Source organism: Notolepis coatsorum (genome assembly GCF_963971535.1).
Source record: "Notolepis coatsorum genome assembly, chromosome: 11".
Taxonomy (NCBI): Eukaryota; Metazoa; Chordata; class Actinopteri; order Aulopiformes; family Paralepididae; genus Notolepis; species Notolepis coatsorum.
Window position 1 is genome coordinate 111,368,554 of NC_140175.1, and position 20,963 is coordinate 111,389,516.

General features: G+C 41.0%; 1 protein-coding gene across 2 annotated transcripts in view; it reads right to left on the reverse strand.

Moving 5' to 3' along the window:
- The window catches only part of rnf123 (ring finger protein 123), a 484,329-nt gene that overhangs the window by 166,018 nt on the left and 297,348 nt on the right, over window positions 1–20,963 (reverse strand). For both annotated transcript variants that reach the window (XM_084325137.1, XM_084325136.1), the window contains exon 32: window positions 11,073–11,212. In XM_084325137.1, coding sequence (XP_084181263.1) covers window positions 11,073–11,212 — 140 coding nt within the window. The remainder of the gene's footprint in view (window positions 1–11,072; window positions 11,213–20,963) is intronic.

The window sequence follows — 20,963 nt, forward strand, 5'->3', positions numbered from 1 at the left end:
GGTCCGCACGCTTTTCAATCACATTCCCCAGCTGTCACTGCTTGTCAATCAATCAATCCCTTATTATTTATACCCCTTTTCTCCACTCTAAGTTTGTTGGATCGTCTTGATTTTTCTCTGGTTGCATTCTCCGTTTTGCTACTGCTGCTGCTTTTGCTCTCTGTGCTATCTCCAGGATTTTTCCAAGAAGCCTTCCTCTTGGACACCTGTTCCCGTGGCGCGCGCTCGCTCCGCTGTTGTTCCAGCACCATTACGCATTACGTCTGGGTGAGTTTTTATTGACTGTCTTGATCTATTCCGTTTTTCGTGTGTTACTATTACACTGAAGATTACCACCTTTTTGTCAGACAGTCACTCACCCAGCGTTCCCTTTTGTTTGTTCCCTCTGGGATAATATTTTTGGGACTTTTTCATCTCCCTCTGTGTGTTGCTCACACCGAAGATATTATTCACATTTGGATTGTTTTTTGGACTTCACTACTGTGTGTATATTACACGAAGATATTCACTTGGGACTGTGTTTGGAATTTTGCTCACTGTGTGTATTACACGAAGAGATTCACTTGGGATTTGTTTTGGAATTGTGCTCACTGTGTTTAATTACACGAAGATTAGTTCACCCTGTTCTCCTGCTCGTTCAACCTGCACTGTTGTTGACTCGTTCCCTCTCTCCCTCTCTCGGTCTCGCAACACATCGGAGATTCTGCCGAGAGAATTCTGCAGAGCGGTTCTGACGTCAACATCTGCTATTCCCAAACTACCACCACGGGAGAAGCTGCAGAGCAGCAGAACTTTTGCCCCCTGGCCTATGTACCTGTCTTGTTGACTTGCCTATCCTGTACTCTTATATTTAGTATTCAAATAAACAAGCCCTTGTATTTGGCAACTCTGAATTCCTACTCTCTTGTGTCGTGCGTTTGGGGTCGGTGTCAAACCATAACAGTTACACCCCTACTCTCTTATTATTTTTCTTATATTCTTGCTTACCTGTCTGTTAAAGGATAACTCCACTATTTTGGGAAATTTAACATCTTCCCTGGAGTTAGACAAGAAGATGCATACCTTTTTTGTCTCTGTGCGTGCATTTTAGCTTTGGGAATAGATGCTCCGTTAGCATAGCTTAGCTTCATCACTGGAAGTGAGGCAGGACAGTAGCCTTACAGTGCCTTACAGTGTATTGCAAGGTCTGACATTGACCAAACTTGATATGCATGACATTGGTGGGCTCTAGGTCAACTCCTGAAAAGGGGGTCAATGTCAGACCTTGCAATCAAAAGTTAGGGGCGCACTGAAATTATGGCAAGGGTTATTAGCCCCCTAACTTTTGATTGCAAAGTCTGACATTGACCCCCTTTTCAGGAGTTGACCTAGAGCCCACCAAGGTCATGCATATCAAGTTTGGTCAATGTCAGACCTTGCAATACACTGTAAGGCACTGTAAGGCTACTGTCCTGCCTCACTTCCAGTGATGAAGCTAAGCTATGCTAACGGAGCATCTATTCCCAAAGCTAAAATGCACGCACAGAGACAAAAAAGGTATGCATCTTCTTGTCTAACTCCAGGGAAGATGTTAAATTAGCTAATTTCCCAAAATAGTGGAGTTATCCTTTAAGAGAACAATAAGAAAAGCCACCGCCACATTCATCAAGCCATTCTTAAAGTCCAAATCTGTTCTTACCCAGGTTTTTTGAATGGTGAATCCCACTCATTCTAAACTGGATGCGCGTTCTCACGCAAGTAATTTGCATACAGAGACACGCCTCGTGGGCTCATTATAATACAAGAGCTGTGGGTCTGCGTTGTATATGAGCGGATCCCCCCGCCGTATTCAAGTGCTGGAGCGCTTTGCGATGGATAAAAATTAGATAGGAATCAAATGTATTGTCATCATACAGCACCTATAGCTATATAGTGGAATAGACTGTATTAATATAGTAGTAATATAATAGTAGTTGCCTAGTTGCGCGCTTCTGGCCACATCCCGCAGTGCGCGCATACACACGTACTGTATACAGTACGTGCAAAATGAATCATTCCAGCAAAGTACTGTAGGCTTTGTCAATACTGAACGACTGTGCGTTTGTCTGTGCGTAGAGACATTCTAAATTCCGTGCTTAGGAACGAAAATAGAACACTTTCTATGCATTATTGATAAATGAGGGCCCTGGACCTGCTGTTTTTTTTTTTTTTTACCCCTTAGGAGTCACGCTGGAGCTTTGAACCCGTCGGCGGACAACAAAAGAAATTAGAATCCCTCTTAAATGCTCAAAAAGGACATCTTTTCAGAAATCGATAAAAATAGAAAAATGGCCATTTCTAGTGCTTTGACATGTAAGGTATAGGTCCCCCAACTTGCTAAACCTAATACGACTTGTAAATACGTTTAATTCTTGCTAGATGGTATGCTTGTAATAATCTCCATTTGCGATAAGAACTACATCTCGCGTCACCAAGCGCACATACATGGGGCGTGCACACACAAACAGCGCATAGGTGTTAATCACTGAGTGATCTAATATGCATATGCATATTCTTCTCACTGTCTGTCGTTGATAATATAATCTTAAGAGGTCCTGCATTATTATTATTATTATCGAGAATACACGGGACCCGACGGAACGTTAATTTATGTATTAAAAGTAGTCTAACATGCTTTCATCCTCGCCCGTGTATATACCCACATCGCGCTAAAACAACATAAACTACTGTATGGCAGACAGAGTGCGTGTGTGTACGAGTTATGAGTTATCTCGCAGTTCATTCAAGCGCGCATCACGGTGATGACAGCTCTAGAGTAGAAAGGTGCGCTCACAGGGGCGTAGCTGGAGATTCTGGGCCCCATGCAAGAATCAATTTGTGGGGCCCCCAATCTATTAAAAAATGTGGGGCCCCCAATCTATAAAAAAATTTGGGGCATTTGCTGGGCCCTTGGAATCATCCTACCCCCCCCCCCCCCCCAGCTACTCCCCTGCACACACACACACACACACACTCTCTCTCTCTCTCTCAAACAGAGAAATCAAAAGAAATCAGTACATGTGTGTGTGTGTGTGTGTGTGTGTGTGTGTGTGTGTAAAAAACTAATTAATAATATAATTATTATAAATGTCTCTCTCTGTATATATCTCTGTATCTCTTTCTTTCTTTCTTTCTTTCTTTCTCTCTCTCTCTCTCTCTCTCTCTCTATTACTATACTATTATATATCTATATATATATATCTAAATGTCTAAACCTCTGTATATCTAGTGTGTGTATACACCAGTATCACTGACTACCACGGCAAGCCTATAGAAAATGATTCTATTTAATAATAATAATAATAATTATTATTATAAATGTCTCTCTCTCTGTATCTTTCTTTCTTTCTTTCTTTCTTTCTTTCTTTCTTTCTTTCTTTCTTTCTTTCTTTCTTTCTTTCTTTCTTTCTCTCTCTTTCTATTATATTACTATTATATATCTATCTAAATATCTAAACCTCTGTCTATCTAGTGTGTGTATATGCATGGCATCAAATCAAAGTGTGTGTTGCCTGTATTGATCAGTCACACTATACCCCCATTCAGCCGTAATTGTTCCCTGCTGGGCCTTTGTTTCATGGTGTGAATTAGTCATTGAAATTAACATTGACATCACATTGCATTCTGGGAAGGAGTGTAGTTCCCGTATCATTAGCTGAATTCACTGAATTCTCTTCAGAGCCTCCTGCTGCAAATTGGTAATGACTGTACCAGAATGTTTGATAGGACATTGATTGAAAACTATCGTCTCAAATTTGACAATTGATGGCTTATTTTGAAGGTATGAATCTGTAATTGTACATTATGTAACAAAAAAAAAAGAGAATATTCTGAGAAGGTGGAGCTAGAAACTCTAGACCTCAGGGGGTTAAGTTTTTATTTGAATTTTTTTTTTCAACAACATACATAGACAATACATTTCAACATATCAACAGCAGTACACGTGAGCGGCGCGGCGCGGGGAGCGGAGCGGGCGGTTTTGACGTGAGCGAGGAGTGGGTTTTAAAATGGGTCGGCGCGACGTCCGGAGCGAGAGTTCTCCTCCGCTCCAATCCACTCCAGGCCGCTCACAGTGGTTTAACACTGATGTAATATACATGTAGTACAATGCCAAAGCAACAGATGGCGATGTACAAACATGAAGGCCATTTTCAACCAATGAGAAGGGTGAACCTGTGATATCCTGTTCAGGCTTTGTCACTCACATCCTGTTAGAAAATGTTTTGACACTATTGTTGTTGTCGTTAGCTTACATGCTAACGTTAATGGCAGCGACCATAGCATTGTGGCTAGGCTAGCTATCATCGCTTAATAGAGCTAGTGAATGGATAAACAACGTTATTTAACATTGCAGAATGGGTACAATTACAATGCGGCTCAATACAAACAATTGTTAAGGGGCCCATGGGGTGTAGACTGTTGTAGTTTGAGCTAATTTACACCATGCTCCAAAAAAAATTAAAATCTGCCGAGCGATGTGGCGCGGGGAGCGCTCGATTCAAGGTGAGCGGTGAGCGACTTGGGGGCGGGGTCAACATGAGCGATTAGCGGAGCAGACCAAGCTTTAAAGAGCGAAGAGCGGATTTCTCGCCTGCGCCGATCCGCTCACGTGGCCTGATCAACAGTACATAAATATAAAACAAATATACAAAAATGAGAAAAGAAAAAGTGTGGCATGGGTCCTTCGGTCCATTCTATATTTGCATTATTTATTTACATTTTCATTCATTTCCTTGTATCCTTTTCAATCCCCTGTGATGTCGTTCCTTCCCCTCCTATATTTTTCCCACTTTCCCCATTTCCATTCAAACTTTTCTTCTTGCAGCCTCAGCAGATGTGTGATTCTCTCCATTTCCTGTATCCCCTCTACTATCTCTATCCATTGGTCCTTCGTCTGCACTTCTACCTTGTACCACAGCTTAGTTAAAGCTTTTTTGGCTGCCACTATCAATATCTTAATCAAGTATTTGTCTTCCCCTTGGATTCCTTCTTGTGATAGATTCCCCAGATACAACACTTGGCCTCCCTGGGGTATTTCATATCCTATTATTCCATTTATTATCCCTCCTATCTCTTCCCAGTAGTGCCTTATTTTCTGACATCCCCAGAATATGTGTGCATGGTTCGCTATTTCTTGTCCACACTCCCTCCAACATGGTTTCTTTGCTGGTGTGTAATTGCCCTGTATTTCTGGTGTTATAAAGTATCTAATTATGTTTTTCCACCCAAACTCCCTCCATATCCTTGATCCTGTGGTTGTTTGTTGTGTCTTACATGTGTTATACCATTCCTCCTCTGTTATCTCTATTTCTAACTCTTTCTCCCACTTTTCTTTTACATACAATGTTGTATTTCCCTTACTGTCCATTATTGCCTGATATAGTGCTGATATCACCCTTCCCTTCCGTCCTTCGTATGACTTTACCATTATCTTAATTACCCCATTCTGTTCTTTGTCTCGGTCTTGCTTTATTTCCTTGTTATAGTAGTCTCTAATCTGTAAATATCTAAAGTGGTCCCTATTCTCTAGTCCGTATCTTTCTTTCAAGTCTTGTAGAGTCTGCATCTCCCCTCCTTCTGTCATTGTACACATTGCTGTTATACCCCCCGTTCCCATCTCTTGAACCCATGGTCTTCTATCCCTGGTCTGAATTTGTTGTCGTGTGCTATCTATCTCAGTATCTTGGATTCTTTTTCTAGCTTGTATTTCTTTACTATTGTGTTCCATATGTTTATAGTGAATTTAGTAATGGGATCTAGTAGTTGTTCCTGTCTTCTGAACAGCTCCCTATCCCCTATCAGTGTCTGTACTTTGAATCCCTCTCTTTTGGTTTCTATATCTTTCCATTTGGCCTCATAATTCACATTGCACCAGCATGCTACTGTTCTAAGCTGTGCTGCATAGTAATAGCTTTCTAAACTGGGTACTGCCATCCCTCCTTTCTCCTTTGGTAATTGTAGAGTCACATATCTGATCCTTGGCCTTTTCCCCCCCCAAATGAATCTTGATATCTGTCTATCCCATTCCCTGATCCTTGAGCTGAAATCTAGCGGCATTACCGTCCATCTTTCTAGGTCTCTCTTGATTTTCTGATTGATCTGTGTATAGTTTGCATCGTATAACCCCTCCATCCCTCTTGTGATGTTCACCCCTAGGTACTTGATCCTGTCCATGCCCCATTTGATTTTGTATTTTTCTTTGATCTCTATCGTTGGTGTGTAGTTCAGTGCTAATGTCTGTGTCTTCGTCACATTAAGTCTATACCCTGAGTAATATCCATATTCTGTCAGTAGATCCATCAGTGTCGGGAAGCTTGTGTCTGGTTGTCTCATATATACTATCACGTCGTCAGCGAACAGTCCCAATTTATGTTCTGTCCCCCTTATCTCCACCCCTTTGATGTCTTTGGTCTGTCTAATTAGTTGAGCCAATGGTTCGATGAATACATTGAAGAGCATCTGCGAAAGACAACAACCCTGTCTGGTAGCTCTCTCTAGTTTAATCCGGTCCGTCAGACTACCATTCACCTTAATCCTAGCCGTCAGTTCTTGATATAATGCCCTAATTGTTTTCATAGCGTTTTTTTCTAATCCAAATTTCTCCAATACCTTATATAGAAATATCCAGCTTACACTGTCGAAGGCTTTTTCTGCATCTAGGCTAACTAATACTGAACTCCCTCCTTCCTTTGGTATCTCCTCTACTATCTGCACTGTCTTCCTTATGTTATCCTGTGTCTGCCTTCCTTTAATGAATCCAGTCTGGTCTTCGTCTATTATATCTGTCATAAATGTCTCAAATCTTTTGGATATTATTGATGTATACATCTTGTAATCTACATTAAGTATGGACACAGGTCTGAAACTGCTACACAGTTCTCTATCTTTCCCTTCTTTTTGAATTGTAGTAATTATGGCCTCTTTCCATGAAGGTGGCATTGTGCCTTTTTCCATTGTGTGTCTGAATGCTGCTTCTAATATGGGGCTCAGTTCCTGCCTAAATGTTTTGTAGAATTCCGAGGGGAATCCGTCGCTACCCGGTGACTTACTACTCTTTGCTCTACTGATCGCATTCCAAACTTCCTGTTCTGTGATCTCTGCATTTAATATTTCATTCTGTTCGGGCGGCTACGTGGCGTAGTGGGCAAGGCGCTCGCCACAAAATCTGGAGACGCTGGGCTCGCCTGTTCGAGCCCAGCGCTCCACATTTGCTTTCAGTTTAGCAGGTCGTCCGTACTAATACACATTGGCCGTATTAGGGGGTGGGAAACTGATGGGTGGGGATCGGGCGTTGTGGACAGCGACTCCTACAGGTCGGTTGGTGCGCCTGCGCAGTGGAATCAGGAAATGTCGGGGGCAGCGTGAGCCTCCCACGCGTTACTCCTCACCACTGAGAGATCGAGCTGCGCAGGTGAAAAGATGCGACTGCTGTTACCTCAAGTACCGGAGGGGAGGCAAGAAACAGCGTTCGTGACAGGGGAGGGTTGAATTGGATGATACGAAATTGGGATGGGAGGAAATATAGAAAATGGGAGAAAAAGTGGATAAAAAAAAGAAATTCATTCTGTTCCTTCCCTATCGATGGTAAATCTAATTTTTCTAAAAAAAATTCTATCTCCTCTTCTCCTGCCGCTATCGGTTGTGTGTATAGTTTCCTATAATATTCTTCAAATGTCTTCTCTATTTCCGCTGGCTCTCTCAGTATTTTGTTTGTGTCCCTTATTGTGTGTATTGTGTTCAGTTTTTGTTGTGTCCTGATTCGTCTAGCTAACAGTCTGGTCGCTCTCGGTCCCCCTTCATAGTATGTCTGCTTCATGTATCTAGCTTTCTTCTTTATTTCTGTCTGCAGCTCTTTGTTTATCTTCCCTCTAACTTCCTTTACTTCCCTAGGTGTCTCTTGGTTCTTTGAGCTCTTGTGTTCTTTCTCTAATTCTTTCAGTTTCTTTATCAAGTTCTGGTATGTCTCTATTCTAGCCTTCTTGAGTAATGCCGTCTTAGCTATCAATTTTCCCCGTATTACTACCTTTAGTGCATCCCATAAAATGTTTGGATCTACCTCCCCATTATCGTTTTCTTCTCTATATCTAATTATGTCTTCCTTCACTTCATTAACCAAACCGTTGTTGTTTAATAATCCTACATTCAGCCTCCAAACTGTATTTCTCTGTCTACTTTTAAGATTTACTGTCAGATATATTGCGCTATGATCTGAAATATCCATCACCCCTATCCTGCATTCTTCCACCCTGTATCTGTCCCCTGTTGTCATGAGAAAATAGTCTATCCTTGAATATGTTGTGTGTGGGTGTGAATAGTGTGTGTATTCTCTATCTAGTGTGTGCATTGCTCTCCATATGTCTATGATTCCTAATTCTGACATTTGTATATTCATATATTTGCTAATGTTTGTCCTCCATTTCTTTGTGCTTGTCGCGTCTATGTCGTAGTTCAGTACTACATTAAAATCACCTGTACAGATCAGGACCCCTTCTCCTTCCAATGCTATGATGTCAAAGATCGTTTCAAATAGATATTTCTCACTTTCTGGTGGAGCATACACATTTACTAGTGTTACCATTTGACCTTCTATTTTCCCGTTGACCAACACATACCTCCCCTCTTTGTCCCTTATTTCCCTGATCATTTCAAACTTCACTGTGTTCTTTATTAGTATAGCTACTCCTCTTCTAAGGTTCTGTTTAAAAGAACTATAGAACAGATTTTCATACCCGAATCTCTTCAGCTTTTCATGTTCTTGTGATATTAGATGTGTTTCTTGTAAGAAGATGACCGGCGCCTCCTCTTTCTTAAGTTTCGTCATCACCTTACTCCTCTTGATCGGATTATTCATACCGTTCACATTTAACGACATCATTTTTATACCCTTAACTTGTGTCATATTTATTTTCCAATTGTTCTCCCGTTCTACCCATGTCACATAAAATAATATTTGTGGTTGTAGCCTCTGCTATCTCCATCTGATTTACATACATATATACATAATAAACATCAACATCAAAACTAACTCTTGGAACTTCCATGGCATTTGAGGGTCTTACTCGTTCCCCTCTTTCCCCCGCTGGTGGGTGGGGAGTAGTGGCTCTCCTAGTGAGAGGGCTCCCCCTAGTGGCTGAAAAATGCGCACTATATATGTCCAACTCGTTCTGTGTGCGACCTCCGAGCCCCCGGTTATAGGCTCTGTATTAGTCACTTTCATGTTCCTGTCTAATTGTGTTATGCGATATGTGTATTCCTGTGTTCCTTTCATGTCCGTCTCCATATATCTCTTGGAGATCCGTGTCCTTTTTTTCATCACTTTCGGTATAATTGTCTCGTATGTGCCTTATCATCTTCTTCCTGCATAAGTCTCTTTCATGTTTTCATTTTCTTGTATTGTGTGTGTCATATGTATATCAGTCTAATGTGTCACGAATCTCTATGTCCTCCTTTCAAATTTTTGGTTTAATTATCTCGTATGTACTTTACTATCTTCTCACTGCATCAGTCCTTCTCCTGTTTACCTTAATCTGTATTGTGTGTGTGTATTGTACTTATCCTCCCTTTGATCACTGTGTCCCCTCTCGTCTCCTCTCCGCCCCCCTTCTCCGTGTCTTTGCGTCCTTCTTCTCAGTTGATTTGCTTTGAATCGATTCAGATCTCGTTCACCTTCCCGTTCTCCTCGCCTCCTCCTCTCCTTTCGACTCTGGTCCATCTCCTCGCCCTCTCCAACCTCTGCAACAGCGTCGGTCTCTCGTCCTCCCCTCCCGGCACCTTCCATCCTCTCTGGTTCATGTCCCTCGCCGCCTCCCGCACGTCGCGTACACCTTTACGGCTTCATTCCAATGAACCTTCAGCGTGGTCATTGGTGATTGAAATCTGATTCATCCTTCCTTCAGTGCTTTTTTTATCTGAACATAGCTCTGACACTTTACCGCCACGTCTGTTGCGTAATCATGGTCGAAAGCTACTCTCTTTCCCTCCACCTCCATCCTCTTCTGCCAGGCTGCTCTAAGAATGTTCTCTTTGACCTCGAATTCCAAGAAGTTGACTATAACTGCTCTCTGTGGCTTGTCCAACCTTGGCTTCGGCGCCAGTGTCCTGTGTGCTCTTTGAATTCCTGTCTTGTCGAGTTCTGTCATCTTCAATTATTTTCGAATTAGGCTGTCTACAAATTTGATCATCGAATCTCCTTCCATCCCCTCTTTCAGTCCCCATATCCGTATGTTGTTTCTCCTCGACCTCCCCTCCAAGTCCATTAACTTTTCTCTCAACATGTTCTGTTGTTCGAGCGTCTTCTTTAAAATATCATGTATTTCTGTATTCCATTCTTCCATTTCAGCCGTCCTTTGCTGTCTTCGATGCTGTCTTGAATATTCTGCGTGCTCGCCTGGCTAGCCATTGTGTTAGCTTGTATGCTAGTTTGTAGCTCTTGTTGGTTAGTCAACGCGCTAGCTTGCATGTTCCGCATGTTAGCTTGTACGCTAGCTTGTATGCTATCTTATATAGCTTGGATAGCCTTTGCGTTAGCTTGCATATTAGCTTGTAGCTCTTGGTTAGCCTTAGCTTGTAGCTCTTGGCTAGCCTTTTGGTTACTCACTGCGCTAGCTTGCATGCTAGTTCGTAGCTCTTGGTTAGCAGCTTGTACGCTGGCTAGTATGTTCGCTTGTATCCTCGCTAACCAGGCGGGCTCCACGGGCTCCCCGTCTCTGTCTACCTGCGTCACGCTCGCCTGAGCTACTTCTTCCGTCATTTCCTCGTGTCGAGATCTTTCCTCCGGTGCTTGTACGTCTTCTGGGGTCCTCTTTCTCTCGCTCTTTCTCGTGGACATCCTTCCTCTTCTCTTATATCTTTGAATTGTCACTTTTTATTTTGTTTTAGACAGTTTTACTTCCCTTTTTCGATATTGTTTGACCGGGAGCTCTTTCAATGGTCGACTACCCACACATCTCAAAACCGGAAGTCGGACCTGCTGTTCTTCATACTAGATACCAGCTCCTCCTCAGTTACACACTAAGCTAATATTAAGAGGGTAAAATATATTTCCTTCAACATACCTCCTGGATCATGCCGATGAACTCAGAGAAGGCCCAGTTGAGCTGGTTGAGGACGCTGTTGAGGAAGGAGGCAGCCATGTCTTTATCCTCACTCAGCAACTCGGCCATGTGCCTCTGGAGCAGCAGCGATGGACAGGGCTCTGCACCAATCACAGGAGAGGATAATGATCAATTACAATTACAGATCAGAAAAGAGGATACTCCAGAGTGAATATCTTCATCCTTGCTTCTGATCTGACAGCCTATTCTCTTGTCTCATGGTTGGAAATGGTTCTTCAGTTCACCAAAAACTGTTAGCATAGCCTGTTAGCATAACCTGCATGAAACAGTTCAAGCCATGAAATGAGCCATGAGCTGTCTGACACGAATACTATAGCTACTGATATATTTAAATACTACAGATATTGATATGTAAATACTATAGCTACTGATATATTTAAAATACTAGCTACTGATATATTTAAATACTACAGATATTGATATGTAAATACTATAGCTACTGATATATTTAAAATACTAGCTACTGATATATTTAAAATACTAGCTACTGATATATTTAAATACTACAGCTACAGATATATTAAAATACTACAGCTACTGATATATTAAAATACTAGCTACTGATATATTTAAAATACTACAACTAGTCATATAGTTAAATACTACAGCTACTGATATATTTAAATACTACAGCTACTGATATATTTAAATACTACAGCTATTGATATATTTAAATACTACAGCTACTGATATATTTAAATACTACAGCTACTGATATTTTAATACTACAGCTACTGATATATATTTAAATACTACAGCTACTTATATATTTAAATACTACAGCTACTGATATATATATATATATATATATATACTACAGCTACTGATATTTAAATACTACAGCTACTGATATATATATATACTACAGCTACTGATATATATATATATATATACTACAGCTACTGATATATATATATATATATATATATATATATATATATATATATATATATATACTACAGCTACTGATATATATATATATATATACTACAGCTACTGATATATATATATATACTACAGCTACTGATATTTAAATACTACAGCTACTGATATATTTAAATACTACAGCTACTCATGTATTTAAACTAAAGTCTATATTATGAGAAGCAGGTTTTTTCTGCCTAGTTTGTAAATGTTTATTTAAAAAAAATGTATACAAATAAAGTTATTATTATAGGTGTTTTTCCACATTGTAATTTTATAGATATATATATATATATATATATATATATATATATATATATATATATATATATATATATATATATATATATATATATATATATATATATATATATATATATATATCTTTAAACATACATACAAAAACTAGGGGCATATAGACATTATGTATAGTATAAACAGAATTTACAAAGGTCAAATGTATATTACAAATATTTATAATAAAAACAACAACCCCCCCGCCCAAAACAAAACAGTCTTCATGGCAAATTGCTAAATAATTACTGTTAGTGCTACAGATTAGTATTAAGCAATAAAAGGAGCCAGATTAAAAGGAAGAATAGAGCCAGCTTCACTGAGGCTTCTATCCACGCAGTGTGTAGTTCATATTTTATAATTTACTAAAATTAAGAACATCTCTGATCTAAGCTTCATGGGATGGAGGCCGATAGGGTTCAGAAGGCTTTCATCTGCTTTCATTTTTGGCAGAACCACTGTATCTTCAAGAGTGCTGTTGAATGCAGAGCTATGGACATTATACAAAAATAACTGTACTTACAGTAATTTCATTCAAAGTCTTTGCTGCCCTGTAACGGGCGCCTGGTGGTGATACTAAATCCAGATTGCACTCTGCCAGTGGAAAGAGGTGATTTGGCCTGACCCATAGATGTATGACTTTATAGGCCCTATATTCTATATTCATATTTCAATGTGTCCGGATGGCAAAATTCAGTACTGTATCTACAGGAAAAATTATTTGAATAATAATAATTTATATTCTCCTTTGGTTCATTACAATTTACTCAAGACACAATATTTCTGACACTGGGAATACATTCCCTGAGGTCCATAGATGTAGAACATGCAAATGGACCGGGTAGAAGTGGAGCAATATTCCATTTACTTGGGAATGTACTTTTAGGCAATTTTTTTTTTTAAATATGGCTAGGGCTTAACACTTTCAGTGCCAGCCATAACGTTGATTAATGTCCTTGGATGCCAGCATCCACTTCAATGATAGCGTTAAAAACGCATAATCTATGTTTTAAATTATGGCTATGTGTCTAATCTGCCCGTCGCTTATCAATGACTTGTTTGCAGTCAACATTGTCTAAACGGATTTTAAATTTTTTTTGATCCACTTTTTCTCCCATTTTCTATATTTTCTCCCATCCCAATTTCGTATCATCCAATTCAACCCTCCCTTGTCACGAACGCTGTTTCTTGCCTCCCACAAGCCGGCTGCAATGTGGACTAAGTCATACATAGCACAAGTCCCCTCCGGTACTTGAGGTAACAGCAGTCGCATCTTTTCACCTGCGCAGCTCGATCTCTCAGTGGCGAGGAGTAACGCGCGGGCCGTGGGAGGCTCACGCTGCCCCCGACACTTCCTGATTCTACTGCGCAGGCGCACCAACCGACCTGTAGGAGTCGCTGTCCACAACGCCCGATCCCCACCCATCAGTTTCCCACCCCCTAATACGGCCAATGTGTATTAGTATGAACAACCAGCTAAACTGAAAGCAATGTGGAGCGCTGGGCTCGAGCGTCTCCGCATTCGTGGCGAGCGCCTTGCCCACTACGCCACGTAGCCGCCCAGGAATGATTAGTGTGTTATCAGCATTATTCATAAGCCATAGATTGAAAAGTATCCGCCCGATTTGTACAAGTGATGGCTTATTTTGAAGGTATCAACCTGTATTAAATCTTCATATCATGTAAAAAAATCAAAGACATTTTATTTGCATTTGGTTATAACCTATAGATATCAGTTTAACCGTGTTAAACTGTAAACCTCTGGGTTTGTGTGTGTTGAGACACAGAGTGTGAGAGAGGTAAGAAACGGGAGAGAGCCCATTCAAGGTCATCCGCAGAGGCTTTAGCATCAACAAAGATAGCTGGTCGGCTAGGGAGGGGAGAAGCCGTTGCTATAGTGATGAGATAGGGTGGGGTCGCTATGGGCTAGAAACCGTTGCTAAGGAATATACTTTATAGCTTTGAGTTCTTCCGGGTTGACTCAGACAAGCAGACGAGCGTTGACAGTGAGACAGCAGAGATATCTCCAGCCTCCTTCAAGGCTGGAGGGTGGGGGGAAGGGAGCCATGAGGAGATAGCTACCGGCTAACAGATCAGGCTTCTGCTAGTGAGCTAGGCCACAACAACCGAGACAGACAGATATTTTTTTAAAGGGGACATATCTAGCTATTCCTTTCACTATTTGGGCAACTTTACACAATTCCTGTGAGTCTATGGAACACATCTGTAAAGTTTTTTTCAAAAAAAATCATTGCTTTGTATTTCTAATCAAGTATTCAAAAGCAGCATTTTTTCACTTCAAGATTCCAAGCTGTTTTGGCCTGGGCTCCGCCCATAAGCGCTTTGAGTGACAGTCACCCACAGTCTGCGACTGGCAGACAGAGAGACAGAGAGAGAGATAGAGAGATAGAGGAGGGGGATAATAATTAATTTCGCCGCAGGGGGGCATAATCTCACGGGACAATGCATTGGTAAATTGTTTCAAATGACAATATATACCCAGCGGCTGGGTGGCGCAGCGGACATTGCGCTTGTCACGAACGCAAGAGACACCGGGTTCGACTCCGGCTGTCGGCGTTGCCTCTGGCTTGGGCCAGCCGTCATACTAACTCAATTGGCAGAGTCAGCGGGAAGTCGATGGGTGGTAATCTGGATGTTGTGGACAGTGACTCCTACAGGTCGGTTGGGGACGCCTGCACAGCAGAGACAGGAAATGGCGGGGGTAGTGTGAGCCTCCCACACGTTACACCTAGCCAATGAGAGTCCGCGCTGGCAGGTGAAAAGATGTGACAGGTTGCCTCCTCGTTTATCGGAGGGGACACGTGATGCAAGGCTTATATCCTCCCTACAACCGGCCAGTGGGGGGCATATGCGAGAAAGGTTCAAAACAGGGGAGGGGAGAATTGGCACAGCGGGTAATTGGGATGGGAGAAAAATAGAAAAAGAGGAGAAAAAGTGGATAAAAAGAAAAATGACAATATATACCCCTGTGAATATTATTGCACGGATCGGAATATGGGCGCGCGTGTGGGAGTCAAAGATATTTTGACAGTGATATGAGAGTGCTCCCAGGGAGAAGCCCCAGCCCTTTAGAAATGCGTGTGTGCTTCCCCGCGTGCCGGTCGAGGTTGTGTGTAAAATGCGTGTGTGCTTCCCCGCGCGCCGGTCGAGGTTGTGTGTAAAATGCGTGTGTGCTTCCCCGCGCGCCGGTCGAGGTTGTGTGTAAAATGCGTGTGTGCTTCCCCGCACGCCGGTCGAGGTTGTGTGTAAAATGCATGTGTGCTTCCCCGCGCGCCGGTCGAGGTTGTGTGTAAAATGCGTGTGTGCTTCCCCGAGAGAGAAGCTCCTGTCCCTCTCTCTCTCCCTCTTTATCTCTCTCTCTCCCGCTCGTTCTCTGCTGTCTGTCGGCACCCTCTGTTTGAGGAAGTAATTTCACTCGCTCTGTTGTTGAGCGAATTGTTGATTGTGGGAGGTGACTACAACCAGTGCCTTATTCACGTCAGCAAAACAGTCAAATCAGAATGGCTTAGTTGAGTGAGGGAAGATCTAGACTGATGAGTCAAAATTATAATTAGAGACACAGACCCCATTGATATAATCCCCCATTGCTAGGAAACAATGCTAAACACTGGAAAAGGCCATTTATAAGACACAGGACCTTTAAGTTATTAATCTAGTTTCTTCATCTTTTAAAGACTTTCAATTCGTTTCATTTTGTACGAGACCTTTTGTTTATGAAAATCCATCAAGGAAAGAGATCACGTTTCCAGTGTTAATTCTTCTGTTTACGGATGTATCGACAGGGTGATACAGTGTGTGGCAGCCAGTAAGATTGCCATCAACAAACAAATGACTACAAACACAACGCAGAGGGACGTCACGGAACAGCAGGTGACGGGTTGATTAGAGGCTGAAAACACACCAAATCTTACAGTTAGGGGTTGGGTTGGGTTGTGGTTAGGTTAGGTTAGGTTGTGGTTGGGTTAGGTAATGGTTGGGTTGGGCTAGGGTTGGGTTAGTTTAGGGTTATGATTCTTCTACCTCTGAAATACATGGGGGTGCAGTGACTTACTTTGAAAACTAGCAACTGATAAATCCCCTGAAAAGCATGCAGGAGGTAAAGAAACCAGCAGTCAGTTGTCATGCAGGAGAGAACAGGCAAGAATAACAACAGAAAACATGCTCAAGATAAAATAAAACACATTACAACAGATTTATAAATACCCTAACCTACCCTAACATACTGCAATTCTAATCCAAATATGATATGATATAAGCTGATAATATTAGGGTTAGAGCGTCTTTACTGTATAAGATGATATTAGGGTTAGGGTGTCTTTATAAGCTGATATTAGGGTTTGATAGCCTTTACTGTATAATATAATACTATTAGGGTTAGATAATGTTCATGAGCTGATAATACTAGGGTTAGATAGTAGGGATGCCCCGATCACGTTTTTTGCCACCGATACCGATCACTGATCGTCTATGAGCCATATCGGCCGATACAGATACCGATAGTTTTTGGTTTTATAAAAAAATAATTATATATATATATATATATATATATATATATATATATATATATATATATATATACTTTTTTTTTTAATAAAATATATATATTATATAATTATACTTGTAGTTGTATTATCTGCGAGACATCGCCACCACTCAACAAGTCAAAATGCTCGCTATCTCCACTGTCTGTGTGTATACTCTGCTTTGGTCAAATCACATTCAGCATGCCCTCAGCAGGGTATATCTGCGGCTGCGGCTCTGCAGATATACCCTACTCCCTCACTGCGATGCAAACCAGGGGCTCGAATAAGCATTGAATCAATGTTATAAGACATTGATATCAGGAGCTATCTGTAGCTACTGCTAGCCGGCTAGATAACGTTAAGACAACGCCTCAGTGAACTATTTAGTTTAATGGGACATTTCGTTTTGAACAGTGAGCTAACGAGCTAATGGAGGTATCATGCACTACTAGACTATTGCTGGAGCATTTGTTGATATCAGGAGCTATCAGTAGCTAGCCGGCTAGATACCGTTAGACAATGCCTCATGTATTAAACTAAAAGTGAATAGTTGACTGGGTAATTTTGTTTAAACAGTAACGATAGCTAGGTAGCTAACGTTAGCTCACAGAGGTCCATGCAAGTCAAGTCAAGTAATTTATTTATATAGCACGTTTAAAAGCACAAGAGCCAACCAAAGTGCTGTACAATCAAAGCTTAAAATCAATGTCCTAATATAAAATACACAAATACAAAAAGGCACAGCAGGACAAGACAGTACATTCAGAGAATAGGACAGTAGGACAACACACGGATAGGGGAACACAAAGTACAGTAGCACACAGGGGACAGAGGAGCATAAGAAGAGATACAAGAGGGATGGGGCAGGATAAAATTGCATGGGAGTGTGTGAGTTAGGGTGTGGGAGAATCAGGGTTTATTGAAGGCCAGGGAATAGAAGTGGGTTTTTAGACGGGCCTTAAATGTCTCCAGCGAGGGGGCAGATCGGATCTCCAGGGGAAGCTGGTTCCATAGCTTGGGGCAGAGCAGAGCAGACTAGAGCAGACTATTGCCGGAGCATTTGTTGACACGGGTGCGGGAGGGGCAGGGGAGGAGGAGGGGCCGTGCGCTGCAGCTCTGTGTCGAGAGAGAAGTCAGCGAGTGAGATCTCCGCTAAGAATTGGATCATGTTTTTCGATCGGTTTTCACGATCGGCGAAAATAAAGCATTATCGGAATTCACCGATCTCATATTTATACTGAATATCGGCCAATAGCGATCGCTGGCCGATCGATCGGGGCATCCCTATTAGATAGTATTTATAAGCTGATGATATTAGGGTTAGGTTATAGGCTAGATAGTCTTTATACGTTGATAATATTAGGTTATAGGTAGGGATGTCCCGATCACGTTTTTTTGCTCCCGATCCGATCCCGATCATGTGATTTTGAGTATCTACCGATACCGATATTTCCCGATCCGATAAAAAAATTAAAAATATATATATTTTTTTTATTCAACAAACATGACCATGTTCACGTCTTAAACTCATACTGAGGCCTTAGTTTTGGTTTTAAATTGCATATCATCATTCATTTATTTATTGTCACACAGAGCAGAAGAATTTTGCCAAAACAAACCAATAGTATCCAGCTGCAGAACGGCAGACTAGCCACAATCTCAGACCCAAACGCATTTCATTTGATTTAATTATACATCAAATGATTTATGAAATTAACTTTTCACCTGGATAACGTCAACATTCAGGGTGAATGTAATGTGAGAAATTGGGATTAAAAAAATAATAATAATAATTTAATTTGGGTCTGAGAGTGTGGCTGGTCTGCCGTTCTGCAGCTGGATACTATTGGTTTGTTTTGGCAAAATTCTTCTGCTCTGTGTGACAATAAATAAATGAATGATTATATGCAATTTAAAACCAAAACTAAGGCCTCAGTATGAGTTTAAGACGTGAACATGGTCATGTTTGTTGAATAAAAAAAATTAAAATTAAAATAAATAATATAAAAAAAATGGCAGATATTTTTTTTCTTTTTTGCCGATCCCGATCTTCGGAAAATCACGCGATCGGCCCCGATCCCGATCACGTGATCGGATCGGGACATCCCTAGTTATAGGCTAGATAGTCTTTATACGTTGATAATATCAGGTTTAGGTTAGATAGTCTTTATACGTTAATAATATTAGTTATATTTAGGTGGTATTTAATTCCTCTGTTTTTTTTATTGAGACCCAAAGGGTTCAACATGTATTTTCTGTTCATTCCAGAGCTGCAGGAGTCCTGACAAGCTGAGGTATGTTTCATTTACCATGCCAGACAGACCACCAACACTGCTAGAAAGATCAAAAAAGGTAAAATCAAACACTCCCAATGTAGGGCAAATCAAACGTTCCCAATGTAGAACAAATCAAACATTCCCAATGTAGAACAAATCAAACATTCCCAATGTAGAACAAATCAAACATTCCCAATGTAGAACAAATCAAACATTCCCAATGTAGGACAAATCAAACATTCCCAATGTAGGACAAATCAAACATTCCTAATGTAGGACAAATCAAACATTCCTAATGTAGAACAAATCAAACATTCCCAATGTAGGACAAATCAAACGTTCCCAATGTAGGACAAATCAAACATTCCTAATGTAGAACAAATCAAACATTCCCAATGTAGGACAAATCAAACGTTCCCAATGTAGGACAAATCAAACATTCCCAATGTAGGACAAATCAAACATTCCCAATGTAGGACAAATCAACATTCCTAATGTAGGACAAATCAAACGTTCCAAATGTAGGACAAATCAAACATTCCCAATGTAGGACAAATCAAACACTCCCAATGTAGGACAAATCAACATTCCTAATGTAGGACAAATCAAACATTCCCAATGTAGGACAAATCAAACGTTCCCAATGTAGGACAAATCAAACATTCCCAATGTAGGACAAATCAAACATTCCCAATGTAGGACAAATCAAACGTTCCCAATGTAGGACAAATCAAACATTCCCAATGTAGGACAAATCAAACATTCCCAATGTAGGACAAATCAACGAGTCAGAAATACATCCTATTTTCATCCAAACACAACATCTGAGATCAAACAACTGTTCGGATGACAGGAATTACTGGTGTGTTAGTGTGTATCAGAGCTGTGTGTGTGTGTGTTAGTGTGTATCAGAGCTGTGTGTGTGTGTGTTAGTGTGTATCAGAGCTGTGTGTGTTTGTGTGGATCAGAGCTGTGTGTGTGTTTGTGTGGATCAGAGCTGTGTGTGTGTTTGTGTGTATCAGAGCTGTGTGTGTTTGTGTGGATCAGAGCTGTGTGTGTTTGTGTGGATTAGAGCTGTGTGTGTTTGTGTGGATCAGAGCTGTGTGTGTTTGCATGTATCAGAGCTGTGTTTGCGCATTGCGTTGCATATTTAGATTTCCATATCTCAGAGTGATGTCACTTCAACCTTGTGAGATCAGATTTGTTTGATCAGAAAACATTTGTGACTAATTACTGGTGACGCATGTGTCAGATTTGGTTAGTGGTTAATTTGTGTGTGGGTGTGAATTTGTGTGTGTGTGTGTGTGTGTGTGTGTGTGTGTGTGTGTGTGTGTGTGTGTGTGTGTGTGTGTGTGTGTGTGTGTGTGTGTGTGTGTGTGTGTATGAGTCCTATAATTAAGACATGCTTGTCTTCTCTTCTAATAATAAAATATACTGCCACCTGCTGAGACAAACTGTGTGTCTTTCTCTGCCTGACTTTCATTCCACACACACACAGAACACAAGTGATAGAATCATAATTATAATTTATTTATTGTCATTGTATTACATACAACAAAAGGACAGTCTGTAAAAAGGACAGACAGACAGATAGACAGACAGACAGACAGACAGGAGGACAGACAGACAGACAGGAGGACAGACAGGAGGACAGACAGACAGACAGACAGACAGGAGGACAGACAGACAGACAGACAGACAGACAGACAGACAGACAGACAGACAGACAGACAGACAGACAGACAGACAGGAGGACAGACAGGAGGACAGACAGGAGGACAGACAGACAGACA